The sequence below is a fragment of the Equus przewalskii genome, chromosome 9, assembly GCF_037783145.1.
Source record: "Equus przewalskii isolate Varuska chromosome 9, EquPr2, whole genome shotgun sequence".
In the NCBI taxonomy this organism is placed as follows: domain Eukaryota; kingdom Metazoa; phylum Chordata; class Mammalia; order Perissodactyla; family Equidae; genus Equus; species Equus przewalskii.
The window spans coordinates 21,201,782-21,221,356 of record NC_091839.1 but is presented as its reverse complement, the minus strand read 5'-3'; the positions used below and the strand labels follow the sequence as shown (position 1 = coordinate 21,221,356).

At 41.5% G+C, this 19,575-nt stretch overlaps 1 protein-coding gene across 1 annotated transcript; it reads right to left on the bottom strand.

The window, feature by feature from the left end:
- Positions 1-3,035: 3,035 nt before the first annotated feature.
- On the bottom strand, positions 3,036-18,059 carry LOC103554183 (zinc finger protein 615). The gene is given in 7 exon segments (XM_008525123.2): positions 3,036-5,743; positions 11,296-11,391; positions 11,674-11,692; positions 11,694-11,801; positions 13,745-13,955; positions 17,244-17,341; positions 17,917-18,059. Coding segments are annotated over 5 exon segments (2,199 nt in total). The 5' UTR covers positions 13,760-13,955; positions 17,244-17,341; positions 17,917-18,059; the 3' UTR covers positions 3,036-3,782.
- Positions 18,060-19,575: the final 1,516 nt, after the last annotated feature.

The following is a 19,575-nucleotide window of genomic DNA, read 5'->3' as shown; positions in this document are numbered from 1 at the left end:
GATTCCTTTGCTCTCAAGCACAGACACTACACGCACCAAACAACACCGACTTCAAATTCAATCTGAAATTTACCACAGAAACTCTCGTCCACTGACACTCCTCCTCCTACCCCAGGTTTCTCCTTGTCATGAGCCCCGTTAAATCGCTAACCTAGACAAGAAGCAGTGTTCATTGGTACACACCTTCCACTCAGTTTTCAATCACCAAGTGTTGTAGAGTTAATATTTAGACCCTAAGGCCTGGCCATAGGACCTTAAGTCCTTAATCTCTTCAGACTAAGTTTTAACCAAGGTCCCTACACTAATGCCCAGATTCCTCAGGGACTGAACCCAAATAAATCCCCAAACAAAATGTTCACATGCATTCCTGCATCACCAACCCCACAGGCCCCTCACTTGGAATCCGGACCCAGAATCAGGCTCACCAGATCTTCAGCCTCTGAAGACGCCACTGGCAGCTGCCAAAGGCTGAACCCAGGTGCAGCCACTTCCAATTCCGGTGCTCTCCCACCAGTCCCTCCTTGCCTGTCACTAGGGATGCTGAGGGGATGGGAGCAGTGTGTCTGGTGAGGGCTGGGGTCATTCCCAGGAGTCTGAGTTCTGGCCTTGCAGGGGTTCTATGAGGTCACACGGCACCATTACCTCATAGAGCAGTATTCTGATGTTTCTGACGGGAGTGGCCATAACGGCTGCGAGGACTCTGCCCCTTGAAGAAATGGAAATGTCTTGTGGGCACCCCAGTGCCTTCCTCTCTGCATTAGATGGTCACTGGCACAGAGCTTACTATTTTTCAGAGGCTAGAACCTATCCGAGGCCAATATGGTGTGGGATGCATTCTAATCATCGATTTGGGCAAAATGGAAAGTCAACAGTGCTCTTGAGTCTTAGGCAGGAACACCTTGGATGTGGCCAGTTTGCATGAAGTCTGATGTCCATATGCAGAGAAGACCTCAGAGAGCTTCTGGCTGGATCTTAGGTTGAATTTACTTGAGGTCTGTATTGCAAACATCTATAGTTCAGTCTTCTTCCTGTATTTCTCCTTTACTCTCATGCTACTGCCACACTTGAAACTGGTGGCCAGATAGCCATTAACGATTCTTCTTAAAAGTCATGTAGATAAGCAATATATTATCAGACGCCCACTAGGTTGCTTATAGATATCTCTGATACTTGGGTCACCATGGTACGGGTGCTTAAGTTATTTGTTAGGAACCGAGAGTCAACTCTTTGTCCAGTTGAGGCCAGTTAAGACCACTGACCCATTAACTGGGTCTGTACAAATGTTCAACAGCTGAGCCTTTGATGTCAAGGGGCTGAAAACTTGACCCTCAGTCATGCTAATACCACCATTTTGTGAATATGCATCCTATGAAGAGCCATGAAGCTTGACTATACCTGCATAGATCATCTATTACCTCACTTCTCCCTACCTCCAATCATCTTTCTCCACACTTCAGACCACCCTGCCCCTTCACCCTATAAATATCCCTAATCTCCATTTTTGGGGAGGTGGATTTGAGACTTGTCCTCCTGTCTCCTCACTTGCCTGCCTTGTAAATAAACCTTTTCTCTGCTGCAAACTCATCTTCGTGACTGGTATACTGTGCAGCAGGCAAAACAAGCCTAGTTCAGTAACACACTCACAACACTTCTGACACTTCTGGTCACCCAATGTGGTGGGGTGTGGAAGGTTCCCTACACTAAGCAATTCTCCAGACATCAGCTGGATGTCCTACAATTTAACTCAATTTTAACACTATCTTTCTAGAGATAGTCAGACCCCACAAGTTAAGGTCTCAGTCCCATAAACTGCTCCCACCCGACTTCAGATGCCAATTACAAGTGTTAGGTCCCCAGGTTACCTAAAACTTCTGTCCTACTTGGCTACAAGTAGGAGGTTCCCATGACCCCGTCCTTGGGTTTAATTCATTTGCTAGCCCAGCTCACAGAACTCAGTGAAACACTTACTTTTACCAGTTTATTAAAGGATAAAGGATACAGATGATTAGCCAGATGAAGAGATACATAGGGTGAGGTCTGGAAGGGTCTCAAAGCACAGGAGTTTCTGTGCCTGTGGAGTTGGGGTGTATTACCCTCCCCATACGTGAGTGTGTTCATCCACCTGGAAGCTCTCTGAACTCCGTACTATTGAGATTTTATGGAGGCACCTTCACATAGGAATGATCAATTATTAACTCCATTTCCAGCCCCTCTTCCCTCTCTGTAGAGTGGCGGATGGGACTGAAAATTGCAAGCTTCTAATCACAGCTTGATCTTTCTGGTGGCCAGCCTCATCCAGAAGCCACCCAGAGCCCACCCAGAGTCACCTCAATAGGACAAAAGATGCTCCTAGTGCTCTTATTACTTAGGAAATTACAAGGGTGTCAGGAGCTCTGTGCAAGGAACTAGAGGCAGAGACTAACATATATATTTTCTACTCATCTCACAAGGTCAAACACCCAATCTCAAAAAGGTACATGCTAAATGATTCCATTTTTCTAATATTCCACAAATGACAAAATTGTAGATACATAAAGATCTGTGATGCCAAGGGTTAGGGTCAGGGAAAAAGATGTGACCATGAAGGGGGAGCATGAGGGAATTTGTGTTCTGAATTTTTACGGTGGTTTTAGTTATGTGAACCTATATATGTGATAGTTTCCTAAAACTATATATAAAAACCAAACAAAAGTGAGTACATGTTAAAACTGGTACAATCCAAATAAATCCTGTACTTTACAGCACTGAAATAATTTCACTTTATTTTATTTGATAATGAACTATGGTTATGTGAGGTTTTACCTTTGGGAGTAGCTGACTGAAGGAAATTAGGAAATCTCTGGAATATTTCAGTTTCTGTGATTCTAAACTTACTTCAAAATTTAAAGTTATATTAATTTTATAAGCCAGTTGATGCTATTCTAAACTTTGTTATACACATCCAAATATGTGGAGTTACGCTTATGAAATGAATATATTCAGTTTCATTTTGAAGTACTTTAAGTATTCTGAAATAACACAAACTTCAAACCAAAGAAACACAAGTTAATTTTATAATGAAATAGACACAGAATACTCCTGCATTGTATACATTAAAATTTAATCCATGATGAGAGTAACTGCCACTATTTAAAATTTATAAAACCAATGATAAGGCCACTATAAATACGGCTGAAGGTATCTTGTCCCCAATTGCTTGTGAGGTGTATTATCTAAGTTTAGACTTGTGACAAAATGCTGTCATTCACCATTTCTCCAAGATTTCTTTCCTTCGTTAAGTTGGCTGATATTTTCCTAAACTCCACCACATTGAATGTGTTCATAAGATATTTCTATATGGATTTCCTGGAAAATGATGAGGCAATATATATTACTGTAAACTCTGCCATATTCATTGCCAAAGGAATGTATTTCTCTACTGTGAACCCACATCTATTGAGGTGTCTCTTCTAGGCAAAGGCTTTCCCACAATTATATCTCTACAAATTAGAAATATTCATTCATGATTGATTGATGATCACAGATGATAGGGTCTACTTCCCCTGAAGGGATTCCTAGTCTATCACTTTCATAGGATTTATCTCAGCATACACTTTTTAGACATAGGTCCTAAAATATTTTCATCAAGGCTGATTGTATCTGAGTTGTTTTCTAAGTTTTTTCAACATAAAATATGAGGTAACTGATCACTAAAGACAAGACCACATTCTTTGCATTGTTATTCTTCATTGCATACTGTTATCTCGAGGGCCTACAACTGGCAACAGGCTTTCCCAAAGTGACTACCTGTGAATTCTCTTATGTTTAACAAGGATTGACAAGTGGGCAAAAGCTTTCCCACAATCACTGCATCCATAGGGCCTCTCTCCAGTATGTTTCCTTTGATGAACATTGAGCCCTGACTTTGTAGTGAAGGCTTTCCCACAGTCACTGCACTCATATGGTTTCTCTCCCGTGTGAATTCTCTGATGGGTAATGAGGTCATTTTTGCGCAAAGAGAATTTCCCACATTCAGTACATGCAAAGGAAGTCTTTCCTGTGTGAAATCTCTGATGTTGAATTAGGCAAGTCTTCTTCCTAAAGGCTTTACCACAGTCATTGCATTTGTATGGTTTCTCTCCAGTATGAGTTTGCTGATGTACACCTAGAGTACTCTTCATGGTGAAGCCCTTTCCACATTCATTGCATATATACGGTTTCTCTCCAGTATGAGTTCGCAGATGTGCAATGAGCATGCTTTTCCCAGTTAAGCCTTTCCCACATTCATTGCATACATAGGGTTTCTCTCCTGTATGGGTGCGCCGATGTACATTAAGATGACTCTTCTCTGTGAAGCCTTTTCCACATTCACTGCATATATAGGGTTTCTCTCCTGTATGAGTTCGTTGATGTCCAATCAACCGAATCTTTGCTGGAAAGCCTTTCCCACATTCACTACATACATAGGGTTTCTCTCCTGTATGAGTTCGTTGATGGACAATCAGGCGGCTCTTTACCGTGAAGCCCTTCCCACAATCACTGCATATATATGGTTTCTCTGCAGTATGAGTTCGCTGATGGACAATGAGATCACTCTTCATGGTGAAGCCTTTTCCACAAACACTACATACATAGGGTTTCTCTCCTGTATGTGTTCGTTGATGTCTGATGAGAGGGCTCTTCAAGGTGAAGCCTTTTCCACATTCATTGCATATGTAGGGTTTCTCTCCAGTATGAGTTCGCTGATGTACGATGAGACAGTGCTTCATTGAAAAGGCTTTTCCACATTCACTGCATGTATACAGTTTCTCTTCTGTATGAGTTTGCTGATGTGTAATAAGACTGTTCTTCAAGGTGAAACCTTTCCCACATTCACTGCATATAAAGGGTTTCTCACCAGTATGAGTTCGATGATGTGCAATGAGACGCCTCTTCTCAATGAAGCCTTTTCCACATTCACTGCATATATAAGGTTTCTCTCCTGTATGAGTTTTCTGATGTGTAGTGAGACTAAACTTTGTAGAGAAGGCTTTCCCACATAGACTGCATCCATGGGGTTTCTCTCCTGTATGAGTTCGCTGATGATAAATGAGCCGACACTTTTTGATGAATGCTTTCCCACATTCACTACATGTATAAGGCTTCTCTCCCATGTGACTTTTCTGATGTGTATTGAACTGTGATTTCTTGAGGAAGGTTTTGTCACATTCAGTGCATTCATAATATTTCAGTCCTGTATGAATTCTCTGATGTTCAGCTAGCCTGGATTTTCTGGAGAATGCTTTCCCACACATACTACACCCATGAGGTTTCTCTCTAGTGTGAACTCGCTGATGATCAATGAGCTGAGACATCTTGAGGAAGGCTTTCCCACATTCATTGCATACATGGGCTTTCTCTATGTTGTGAGCTCTCTGCTGCTTAATGACCTGGGACTTATTCTTGATAGGTTTTGCACTTACAGGGAATTTAATTTCTGTACAAAATTGTTCACGGTTAGCATGGAGAAGAGATTTCCCATCTCCATTACACTCAACAGAGTTCTTTAAGTTACAGCTTCTGTTCTGGTTTTCAAAACTTAAATTTGATTTTAAAGTTTTTTCACGTAAGTCAAACATAGCATGTTTTTGCTTTAACAGGAAAGGACTTTCACTCCAATTAACAATATCTGCAAACATATTATGTTCGCAGCATTGTTCCACACTCTTCTGAATGCTTCGATTTTGCAAGTGATGCTGCAGAGGATCATCAACTTTCCTGATTTCTAGAAAAGAAGAGAACAATGAATCAATCTGTAATCTCTTGGAATCTTAGTCTGGAAAAAAACTGTCTCAAAAAAATGCTTTCATGTGAAGTAACTAATTAGCGGCAATCTTATGTGTGGTATAAGAAATATATTTGGGGGCTAGCCCAGTGGCACAGTAGTTAAGTTTGTGTGCTCTGCTTCAGCAGCCTGGGATTCAAAGGTTCAGATCCCAGGCGTGGACCTACACCACTCATCAAGCCATGCTGTGGGGTGCCCCACAAACAAAACAGAGGAAGATTGGCACAGATGTTAGTGCAGGGACAACCTTCCTCAAGCAAAAAGAGGAGGATTAGCAACAGATGTTAGCTCAGGGCCAATCTTCCTCACCGAAAAAAAAAATTATATATATATTTGGTCTTGGCAGAGTTCCTAAAACCCGTGTAATTTCCTAAGTGATAGGAGTATCTTTTGTCATTCATAGCAAGCCCTTCCAATCACACCTGAATTTATGCTAATGAGGTGACTTAGCATAGGGCTCCTACATAGCCTCAGGAGGGGGCCAGTCACCAGAAAGACCAAGTGATTAGAAGGTTGGAAATTTCAGCCCTACCTACCAACCTCTGGGAAAGGAGGGAGGTCCTAGAGATTAAAGCTCTATAAAAACTCTCAACCATTTGATCAGCTTCTGGGTTGGTGAACACATCCATGTGCTGGCAGGATGGTACACCCCAGTTCTATGGGGATCAAAGCTCTTGCATTCAGGAATCCTTCAGACCTTGCCCTATGTAACTCTTCATCTGATTATTCCTCTATATCCTATATAATATTCTTTATAATAAACTGATAAACATAAGCAAATGTTTCTCTGAGTTCTCTGAGCCACTCTAGCAAATTAATTGAACCCAAGGACGGGGTCGTGGGAACCTCTGATTTACAACCAGCTGGTCAGAAGCACAGGCAATAATCTGGACTTGGGACTGACATCTGAAGTAGCGGCAATCTTATGGCACCAAACCCGAAACTTGTAGTATCTGACATATTTCCAGGTAGCTAGTGTCAGAAGTGAGCTAAACGTGTAGGAACCCCAGGTTTTGTTGCAGTTATAGACAACCAAAGCAGAGAAATAAAGTAGGCAATTGCAGTGTATAAAACATAGTTAGAGGAGCAACGGAGACATAAGAGGTGAAGGAAATCAGGATATATGTAAGGAAAAGACAAGCCACTGATGGGCTCAATGGGAGAAGCAGGAAGAAGTTAATGAAAGTGAGGACTCAGGGATTACTCCAGGAAGTATATGGCTTGAGCCACTGGGAGGGTGGAATGCCTCTTAATGAAATGAAGATTACTGAAGTCCAGAATGAGGGGGAAAGCTAGCGTGCACTGTGAAACAAAGTTTAAGATGATTATTACATATCCAAGTACAAACATGAAGAAACTGGTTGAACATATAAATCTTAGAAAAGGTCTTATCTGAAAACAGCAATGTTGGATATCATCAACCTATATAAATTATTCAAAGAAAGAGTACTGGATGAGACTGTGTTTGGACACACGTATAAGAAAAGGTGAAGGCACAAGGGCCAAGACTCTAGTCATTCCAACATGTGGAGTTTTGGAATTCAAGAAGCCCACAGAAGAAAACCAAACATTGAGTATTGTGATCAGACCCAGGTGTAGAGAACAAATACTGTGGTGAGTAAGCAAGTGGATCCTCAGCATCTGATTTCAAGATAAGTGTGACAGACTATTGAGAATTATCATATTCCAAAAACTGGCCATTCTTCTTCATTCCGCAGACCATCATGAACCTAACTCTTCCAAAGTACTCATCTCAAAGCTAGACAAAACCTTCTGGAATCAAGACTCCAACCAATAGTCTAGTTGAAACATACTCTCCTGTGTTCCCACATACAGAGGGAATGGCGATACACAATAACATGTTAACTCAGCGGCTTGGGTTACTCCATCCCTCCACATTCCACAGAAAGGACTGGTTCTGACAGATCACTGGGAGATAACCTCTGAGTCCTTGGAATATCCTGTCTGAAAAGAGTGTCTTTTTATACCTGATGTCTTAGGCCATATCATACAGTTTACACTAACAATGTCATTTATGGTGGATACCTGTTTTTGTACGCCTGGGGCTTTGGAGAACACTAACATTTTGACTCTAAGGGGCTAGAGGGACCAGGTTTAGGTGAGCTTCCCTGGTTGGCAATACTTCACACTTGTCAAACATTGTGGCTAGGAAAATTCAGCCCTGTTCACGTGACTCTGCCAGTGGAGGATGACTGGAAGTTTGTGTCTAGTTTCTCTTGGATTCTTTCCTATGCATTTTTTAACTTTGATAATTTTAATCTCTATTGTTTTACTATCATAAATTATAACCCTGACTATAACAGTACTACAATATTGTGATTTATAAAAATACATATTTGGTCATTCAGATGACGAAAACATATTTCTCATATATATGTGGTCTTCAGCCACAGTTCCCAGCTCACAGCTCTCCAAACCCTTGGAGTTTCTAGTTTATGTTGATGAAGGTGACTTTTGGACCCCACCCAAGGGCAGAGACTGGTTGCCATGTGATCAGAAGGTTGGAACTTTCAGTCCCACCCCAATTTCCAGGGAGGGGTTGGGAGTGGGGCTTGAGGTTGAATCAATTGCCAAATGGCCAATGACTTGGTCAATCATGACTATGTAATGAAGCCTCCATAAAAACACAAAAGGACAGCTTGTTGGCCCATTTTTCAAAGAGCTTCCATGTTGGGGAACCAGAACACTTCCATGTGCCACTGTGCCAGGTCCCAAGCTCCATGAGGACAGAAGCTCCTTTGTTCAGGACCCAGTCCTATGTATCTGTTCATCTGGCTGTTGATTTGTATGTTTTAATATCTTTTGTAATAAATTGGTAATTTAGTGAGTAAACGGGTGGTCTTGAGTTCTGTGAATTGTTCTAGCAAATTAATTGAACCCGAGGAGTGGCTCATGGGAAGCCTCAGTTTGTATCCAGTTGGTCAGAAACATAGGTAACAACCTGGCCTTACAATGGGCATCAGAAATGGAAGGCAGTGTGGACAGATTTTTGGGACCCCTCTTCCTCTTGTAACAGGTGAATCTAGCAAGCAAACTGCACAGGCTTTAAGTCAGGACAGTAACATCCACGCAGGACTGTGGAGCAGCTGTGCAGGCCATCTTCAGCCCACGCCAAAATGACCTTGCAACCCCACACCTCATGACTGAAGACGTGAGCTGGAGAAATCAACAACAGGAAAAGAGAAAGTGTACCTCCCTCCTACATCCACAGCTGCATTTCTTAGAGATTTAGGGAATAAATAACGACCCTGTCCTTGCCTCCCTCCACACATAGATAATATCAGCTTCTCCGAACTTCTTTGACATATAACCAAGGAATTCTTGTTTATGTTACTTTTAATGTATAATCTAGAGAAGAACCAGATGTACCCTATCCTTTCGTAACAGCTATGAAATCTAGTCGTAAAGGTTTTCTCTTTTCCTCTTCCCCGCATGTGCGCTGTTTTGTGAAAGAGACATAAACTGCTCTTAAAGTCACACGTCTCAGAGCAGTTCCATCGGAGCCCTCTGCTGAACTGTTTTCCTGGGGTGTGAACTCCTCATGCTAATTATTGAATAAACTCCGTCACTAATATCACCTAGACTCTTTATTTCAGTCGACAGCAGTCTTGTGGGACTGAGCCCTTTACCTGTGGAATCCGATTCTGTCTCTGGGTAGACACTGTCAATTGAGTTGAATTCTCAGACACACTGGTGGTGTCCAAGACCTGCTTCTTGGTGTGGAGGAAGCCTCCACACAAACACGTTGGAATTGGGTCCAGGAACCCAAAAGAAGTACACACCCCTGCCTGATAATGTCTACCTTCTATATAGTAGGCAAAGTGATCCATTAAAAATTAGTTATATAACGCCACTCCTCTACTTAAAACTCCCTACTGGTTTCTCAACTCATCTGGAATGAAATCAAGGTCTTGAATGCCCTTGACAGGCAATATGTGACCTATGTACCAGAATCTCCAGCTACGACCCCATTGTCCTTATCTCCAGTCATGTTCCCTCTTGCTCATTACACTCTCTCCACACAAGCTTCCTAGAAGTTCCTCAAACACATTCCAGATTCAGGTCTTTGAACTTCCCGTCGTCTCACATTTGGAGAATTCCAAGGAGCTTATTCACATCCCTCATCCACATGCTCGGAGGCACCTTATCAAAGAGCCATCCCCATTCCTAAAAGCACAGTTCCGGGACTCAGCACCCACTGTTCCAGCGGCTGCTTTAATTTTCCTTACCGCAGCTTTTGCCCTAAGATGTGTTATTTACATACGTTTATTATTGATCATATAGTACTTCCACTGAGAATGAAATGAGGAAACATACATATAAAATGTTCCAAAACAGACTGTGGTGATGGTTGCACAACTATGTGAATACACTAAAAACCAGTGAATTATATACTTGAAACGGGAAATTGTACGGTATGTGAATTAAATCTAAATAAAATCAGTAAACAATATGATGTGAAAACAAAAGCATTAAGAAAATAAACACAGTGATGAAATCTAAGAACTAAAGGAAAATCTGAATTAGCAAAACTATGAAGGAAGTAATTTGAAACAAACATGAGTTACGACCTAGTTTTAGCATGCGGCATGTTAATAAGATCTTTTCTAGTTAATCAAATGAAACAGTAGAGACCAGAAGAGAGCTCAGCACCCAGGGAACGATCAAGGTAACGCCAGGATGGCTAGAATCAAATATGTGTATGCTGAAAGAGAATCTAAATTTCAAAAATGATGGAGGGAAGATGACTCCTGTTCTCACAAAATGGGAAGTCATAGGCCAGCCACCATGAAGAAGAGTAAAATACACAGAAATAAAGTGTACATTAGACAATACGAAGGGAGAAGTCAATTTGGCAGTATCTTTCAGGGAACAGAAAGAGGTTAACTCATGAGAATGGAGGAAACTTTTAAGACATGAGAACCAAGAAGAAAACGAAAAGTATGGAGAACTGGGAGGTAGGTAGGGGGAGGAAGAGGGGACCAATGAATTTCACATGAATGCACCGAGAAAACCAGGTCATCGCGGGGACACGGCATCCAAGGTGGCGCTGGATGTTAAGGAGTGAAATCATTATTTCCTAACAGGGCAGGAAGAAGGTACAGTAGGAAAAAAAAAGTGATGAATTCAGAGTTCTCTTTCCAGACACACCTGGAAAGCAGAACTTCATAGCAAGAGAGGCAGAGACACCGTGACAGTGGACAAAAAAGAGGAAGGGTTGAAAATCCTAGGAAGAAGATAGTTATGCAAACAAAACCAAGATGTATATAAAATAAACAGGGCTCAGATCTCAGAAGAGAAAAAAGGGGTATATTTTCCACTAAACGTCTACAAAGAAAAAGAGTTCCCATATGGAAAGATACATGGAGGGGCTGCTGACATTTCCTCAGAGACTGTCACAGCTCTGACATCTTCTCTGACTAGCTTATGACTTCCACAGCTGCCCATCTTGCTGGTTCTCACCCACTCACCTGGACAGGTTTGACTGGGGGTTTCATCTTCTCCTGTCCACAGTTCTTCTCCTCGTTCCAACTTGAAGAGCGCATCTGGTTTGCTGGCTTGATACCCTGCTCATGAAAAATGATAGAAGATTTAGACATATCGAATTGGGCTGGGACATGTCAAGAAGGGCTAATTGTTACATTTTAGGGAATAACCAGGTTTCAGTCTGTAACATCAAAGTTTTTCTCTTAGGAGAGAGGACATTAGATCCTCTTGTCTAGGACAAGAGAAGGATCTGAGAACCTGCCATTTCAGAGTAGTGCAGTTATTCTAAAGAGTTAAACAAATGAAAAAGAAAAAGCCACCGACTGGGGACCCTCTGAATGACACAGGGGAGCGGTCCTCACCCAGTGACATCAGGTTGTCTGTAGCTCTCCAACATCACGTCCCGGTACAGGTCCTTCTGAGCAGGGGCCAGGAGCTGCCACTCCTCCCAGGTGAACTCCACAGCCACATCGTCAAATGTCAGGGATTCCTGTCACAACACGGTCGTGTTTAATGAAGTGATGTTCTTTTGGTGATGTGGAAAAAACATAAAGGAAATTATTCTGCTTATTTTCGACACAGAGGAAATCGGTGGGGCTTTTTTCTTAACACATTGCGATAGAATAAGAATTGTAGTAAAATGTCACTGCGCAGTCTTCCATTCATTCAACACAGCTGAAAATTCAAGAAGTTTCTGTAGTATGTACCATTAAATCCTCTTGCTAATGTAAGAACATCTGCAATCTGTATAAATTTGAGCATCTATCTGCCAATACTGAACTATAAGTTACTTATACAAGTATAGTAGATGAATAATACAAATTCCTAAATTCACTGTGAGCATTCGAGCCAGTACCAAAACCAGTAACAGAGAGACTCCAGATGCTAGAATCACAAGACAAGACACACTATTTTCAGTGGTTAATATACTAAACAAAATAAAAGAAACTATAAAATATGTATGAAGCACAAAAAATTATTAGATGATTAAGGCAATTTGTAAAAAAAATTATTCTTTAAAGAATATATTTATGGAAACATATGTACATAGACAAATGCATATGTATGTGTGTACATCATGAGGCGGGGTTAATACCACATTAGATACAATGAAGAAACAGCTGTAGGAAACATGTTTTTACATTTAGGAGAAGTAAGGTCAGTTAAGGACACCACCCACCACATCACCTCTATGAAGAACCATCAAAGACCTATGCAAACTTCAGCCCTATGTGCCGTGACACATTAACATCCCTCAAAGAAGCGGTCTGCTTTCTCCTCACGGCTGATGTCTATATTATGATACAATAATAAACGTAGATTTAGTCTTCATCCTTGGTTCCTGGCACAAGAGCTCCTAAAGTCTTCGGAATTTCCTAATCGATAACGGTGCGAGTGGCGTCTTGTGTTATTCATAACAGCCTTTCAACCATATCTTGAGTTTCTATTAACGCATGACTCTGGGGTGGGCCCCTAGATACCCAAGTCTGAGGGCTGGTTGCTAGGGAACCGACCTTGTGATTACAGGGTTGGAACTTTCAGCCCCACTCCAGCCCTCTCGGGAGGGGAGAAGGACTGGAGACTGAGTTAATCAACACTGACCAAGGATTTAATCAATCACACCTACGTAATCAAACCTCCATAAAAAACTCTAAGCCACGGGGCTCAGAGAGCTTCCAGGTTGGTTAACAAATCTAGGTGCTGGAAGGGTGGTTTGCCTGGAGAGGGCATGGAAGGTCTGTGCCCCTTCTCCCACACCCTGCCCTACACATCTCTTCCATTTGGCTTTCCTAAGTTGTGTCCTTTATAATAAACAGGTAAATTTAAGTAAAGTGTTTTCCTGAGTTATGTGAGCCATTATAGTAAATTACCAAACCTGAGGAAGGGATTGTGGGAACCTCAGATTTGTAGCCATGTCACAAGTATGGGTACCTTGGGCACTCAATACTTGGCATCTGAAATGAAGGCAGTCGTGCAGGACTGAGCACTTCCATTTATGGAGTAACTCCGGGTGGTTACTGTCAAAATTGAATCAAATTGTAGACATTCAGTTGGTATCTGGAGGGTTGGACAACTGGTTGTTGGTGTGGAATAAACCCCACACATTTGGTGTCAGAAGTGTTGGAAGTAGAAACAGATCATAGTAACGCCTATCATGTAACTTACAATTCTCTTGTGACGTCTGTCTGAGATATTTGATGCACGCTGACAGCTAATGTCACCCACAGGGTCTTGCACAGTCACATATTATATTCCAACAGGAATCACGTAGTATGAATCCCATGAATGATATATTTTTGATCCTACTTTGCTCAGACTTTTCCAGATCCTGCTAGTTTCAATTTAAACTTTTCTATTTAATTACACGGATTTTTACAGGCTCTACAAATCCATTGGGGAATAAAGGAAAGATGAAAAGAAACCAAAAGTCACCTGGGACTGGATCATTTTCTTCCGATTTTGCGAAATGGCTGCTAACTGGGAAGCTCTGTGTTCAGCTCTGCTGGATCAGCTCTGAATTTCTGTTCAAAAATCTCAGTCTCCAGTCAAGGGTGTCCCCAGAAATGATGACACTGAGGTCTTGGAATCTCCTCCTCCTTCTTTCCCTTGATCCCTCTTGTTCCTAGGGAGTGGCACCTGTGGGCTGAAGAGCAAATTACTCTTGAGTGGCACATTCTCTTCACGCCCAGCTGTTGTCACTTTTGCTGTGCACTCACCTTAAAAGAGGGCCCCCAAAGATCTATCTGTCCTTTTATTAAGTACTCCAGAAGCTCTTCCATCTGGGCCAATAAAACATAACATTCAGAATGTGGGAGGTACACATTTCTTCTGCAAAGTGGAAGTTACTTGACTGTGAAAGGAAACACGGAAGGAGAACCAGCAGAGCATGATGCCCCGGCGGCAGGGAATCCTCACGTGGATCAATTTGACAAAAGAGGACATACAGGGAGTTAAGACGGACATAGTTTTTCTTTTATACCATGTGTGTCCATGTGCCTCTTCCAAAGTCTTTGTGCATCCCAGGGTGCCTACACTTCAATATGAGGGATATCACACTAAGCAAATAATAGGCACTGTCTTATTTAATTTCTCACTACCATCCACTCGATCCTCTGGAGAGTATTGTTAGTCCAAAACCATAAAGGATACTCCGCAAAAATGTCCTTTAGGAATAAAACTGAAATAAAGACATGTTATTATTATTATTTAAAAACCTGAGAGAATTCTTCATCAGAAGACCTGTATGACAGCAAATGCGACTGTTCTTCAGGCAAAAGGAAAGGATCCTCCAATGTCAGCAGAGGAGCAAGGAGGAGTGAGAGGAACAAAACTGGTGAATAAGAGTTAAGTCTAAATTAGTACCCACGTGAAAAATAATAACGATCACATCAGGAGGTTTTAAAAACATAAAGAGTTAAAATATACCACGATAGCATACAAATTAGGAGGCCGGTAAATGAAAAAGTGTTCTAAGATATTTGTATAGATAGAGAAGATTAAAAAAGTACTAATTACCATAATACTTTGACAAATAAAGGTTGTTATATTATTTGTAATCCCTATGTTAAGAGTAAAACTAATAGTTTTTAAAAATAAACATAATTTCCATGTTAAGATAGGGAAAATGTAGTGCATATGGTTTCTGTGGCAATTACTCAACTTTATCACTGTAGCTTAAAAGCAGCCAAAGTAAAAAAACAAAACAAAGCCAAACAGGGTTGCCTAGGTTCCAATAAAACTTTATTAACAACACCTGGACTGGGCCAGATTGAGTCCATGCGATCTAGTTGCCCAACTCTGAATTAGAGCAGAAAAGCCATATGATCATCTAAATCAAGGGTCAGTAACAGAGTGTCCAGGGCCTGGACCACCCATTTTTGTAAACAAAGTTTAATGGCAACACAGCCAGATCCCTTCTGTGACTACTGTCGCAGGTTGTTTACATACTACAACACAAGATGCCCCTCTCATCTTGTGAGAATTCGGGTCTGGAAACATTACTCAGTGCAATGCGGTTTGGAAAAAGAATCAAAGACAACTTTTGAATATAAGAAGAGGCAAATTATCAGTATTTGCCTAATATGTCTGTGTACCTCTTCCGTCAGGTGGCTGGTGACAAAGTTTAAGTAGAAAACTCTTATCATATCCTAAAGGACACACAGATCCAGTGTCAGTGCTAAAGAGCAGAACATTCCATGCGAATAATTTAACATTTGATGGAAAACAGCCAGTGAAAGAATCACGGGTAACTTCAAACTCCATTTCTAGGAATTTCTGAAAAGGCAATATTGGCAAAAGAGTGATATTTGACAGGTCATTTTAACTTTCTGCATTGTCTTTTATCTAAGTGCACTTAAGTTTTAAATCAGAAAAGTGTCAGCATTCTACATTTAAAATAAAATTGCTCTTGCTAGGTCATTAATGTAAGTTCACGATTTTAAAAATTTTCATTACTACAAAAGGAGAGAGAGGGAAACATGGAGAAAGGCAGGGAGAGAGAAAACGAGTTACAGCCACAAACTGTCTAAACACAAAACCAGAAATATGGAGCAACAAGCAGCCCTTTCCACTCAGATACATCACGTCCCTGCCATCACATTTCACTATTTTCGGTATTTTACTTCACTTAAGCTTCAAAATAACCCTGAGGGAGAGATTTTCAACTTCTCTTTTTGCTAACAAGGAAACAGACACAGGTCACACAAATGGCATTACGAGCAACGGGAGGAATCTGGATTGAAAAACCAAATTTGTTTCTTTCTACTTTACACCAGGCCAAAATCATTTGTAAATAAGATCTTTGTTCTTGAAGTAAACAAAGGAAACAAGTAAGAAGCTATGAGTAGAACTTTACCTGATCGCAGAAATAAAGAAATGGTAGAGAGGTCTGCAACTTACTTTGAAATGCACCAAAACCAACAACAACAAAAGACTAATTTACATACAAACAGAGGGATACAGAGAGAGACACAGATCAGCGGTAGAGACGGTTTAGTACTATCTTAGTGGTAAAATCTAGGTGCTAGGTATATGGGTATTTACTCTAAAATTCTTTTATTATTTTTGTAGTTTTGAAAATTTTCAATAAATGCAACAAAATCTGAGGTGAGGAGAAAAATATAGCATTATAAATTTAGTAAAGGGGCCGGCCCAGTGGTGCAGTGGTTAAGTTTGCACATTCCGCTTTGGCAGCCCGGGGTTCCGACACAGCACCGCTTGACAAGCCATGCTGTGGTAGGTGTCCCACATATAAAGCAGAGGAAGATGGGCACGGATGATAGCTCAGGTCCAGTCTTCCTCAGCAAAAAGAGGAGGATTGGCAGCAGATGTTAGCTCAGAGTTAATCTTCCTCAAAAAAAACAAAAATTCGTAAAGTGATCAAATATAAAACAAATATCAAAAGTTAATTGCTTTTTTATGTTATAGGAAATTATAAGGAAAAGGGAGTTAGAAATTAACAGGTTTATAATTGCAATAAAAATAAATAGTCTAGACTGGAGCTGAAAGGTAGGGGAAAAAAATCCATGGACAAGTGCATAATCATAAAATGTTCCTAAAAATGATAGCTAAATATTTTAAACATTTCATCTCTATATAAATGTATACACTTAATATGAATGCACTTATTAAAAATAATTTGTAATTGTTTACTACATGAAATAAAGTAAAGGAGAAAATCATAGTACCGTTTATCTGAATTATGAATATTCAGCACATAAAATAAAAGCCTAACATTGAAGTATACTAAAACTTTGACAAGGACTGTCCCTTGGGAACAGAACTTACAGCGACACAGATGTTATTTCACTTGTGTCAGACAGAACCTGAAAAGAAACATCCGAGAGGAATGTGCGGGAATCTTGTAGGCAAAGGATAAAAGCTCCATCTTAAATATAAAACATACTAATACTAGATATGCTGGATCACTCACCTCGTCAAAAAACGTTCATTTCTGAGAGTTCAAGAGTAAGTGGTGATGTTGGGTGGCAAAGAAGATTTAAAAACTAGCGGTGAAGGAGAGACGTGAACCTAAAAGGCAGAAGAGGAACGTTAAGGTACATCAAGTCTATTCCAGCAGCCAAGGTACCCGGGCTCCCAAGGTATCCGCCCACACACACATCGGTACCCCAGATGCCTACTACCACCACCCGGGTTAATCCCAGAGACCGCCGGACATTAACTCCGAAACAGTTTCTCCATCATTTAGCCCCAAACAAAAGCCGAACCATACACAGCGTTCCAATGACAAACACCACTCTCCAGATCCACCTTCCAGATCACTGAGCCCTACAGACAGTAAACGGTAAGGACCCCAAAATGTGCTCTCGGGACTAAGTCGTTGATCTCTGGAGATCTTTAAACACTAAGCACAGGAGCACCTCCTGACTGAGGCCGGAGGAACCCCAATCACACACACCCTATTACGCACCCCTTAGGGCTCCCTGCAAAAGAACACCCCATGCACCTTAACCTCCCGCTGGAACTCCTCATGCACCACCCGCCGCGGACGCCGGCAGACCCTCCCTCACCACTGTCCACGCAGACACCGGCCACTGACCTGATTTCCTCTACGCACCCTCGCGACCCGCGGGCGGTGAACTTACTTAGCTGAACTTGGTCCGCTTCGCTCACCATCGCCGTACGGTGGCCCACGAGGGTCTGAGGCATGTCTGCAGAGAAGAGACCTCTGGATTTCAGAGTTGTCCTCAGAGGTAACATGGCCGCGCCCTCGCAGCGGCCCCTGGGGGCGGCCATCTTTGAATCTCGGCCGTACGGGGGCAAAGAGGCCGGTTTTGCGCTCCTGAGCAGGGATGGCTGGGACGATGGGAGGTCACCGAAACCGGCCCATTTCTTGTCATCTGCACCTTTGATGAAAACGGACATAATGTGCATAAGCTCGAGCTTACACAAAAAAAAAAACGGCGCGGGACAAATCCCCTTCAGGGAACTGACTGCAAAATTAAAATGGCAGCGACATTTACCCACTGTGTACGCAAGTCAGGAAACGGCCCAGTGGGCGCACCCATCTTACAGGAAGTGGAGGTCTCCGTACAGCACAGAACCCGCTCTTGGGAACGTGCGAAGCGAAGATTCCTGCCCTGGTCGTTTCTAGCAGAAATCGGCTCTAGGCGACTTTTGAACAGAGAACAGGGTTTGGAGAAGCTCTGACCGTACAGGGATCGCGGTCATAGACTAGGAAATAAAAACAGCTGAAAGGCCTCAAAGTTATGTTTGGGGCGAGTCGTGGGGAAAAGGCCAGTAGAGGCCAGTAAAGGCCCAAACAGGTCATTGCCCAGTGCAAAGGGCGGAACCTATGACGGAGGCGGAGCTTTCCCTTTGGACCCACGTGGGTCCAAAAAGGCAGGCAGGGCTCTGCAGACCCGTGGCCAGAAATGAGAGAAATATGACACTTTCCTGGAGAATAAAAGATTGTGTGAAAAAAGAAAGTAATCGTGTTACTTGCGAATAGCTTCGAAAAGTCATAGTAATGTAAACTATAAATATGGATCCAACTCAACCTGTCAAATATATTGGGAAGGAGAGGAAATGCGTTTGTGTGTGATATAGATATAGGCATGTGCATAGAGAAAGAGAAACCGCCAAACTGTTTTAAAGAATCAATGTACCATTTTCCATTCCCAGCATCAATAATATGAGAGATCCACTTTCCCTGCATTCTCTCTAGCATTACAGAGATTTAAAAAGGAATAAGAAAAACAACCTAATTTTTTTAGTGGCTAAATAATTAATACACAGGCCACTTATTGTTTTAAATAGCAAATACTCATTTTTTAAAATAAGTGCAAAGTAAATATGAAACAAGAATGTTTTAACCCTTGAGATTCATAAAGATTAAATGATGGATAATATTCAGAGTGGTAAGGCCATGGGATAAAGGCATTCTATTATGCTACGCCTAAGTCTTATTTTTCTCATCTGTGCAGTGGATAGCAGTGTTGTCCACCACATAGAGCTTTGAATGAAGATGTTATCATCAAGCTTAATATGATTTTAAGTTAAAAAAATGCACACTACTTTTAATAAATACTCAGCATTACATTTGGTCTTTTTTCCAGGGACAGGATTGAGTCTAGAGTATATAAATTAGTACAATGTTTTTGGAGTGCAATCTGCAATTCCCCAATTTAAACATTTCCTTCTGTTTGAGATGCCAATCAATTTTGAGGATTCAGTAGAAATTATCTTTGTGAGAACATGACCAGGGATATTATGAACTATGTTCACTGCAGCATTACTTACAA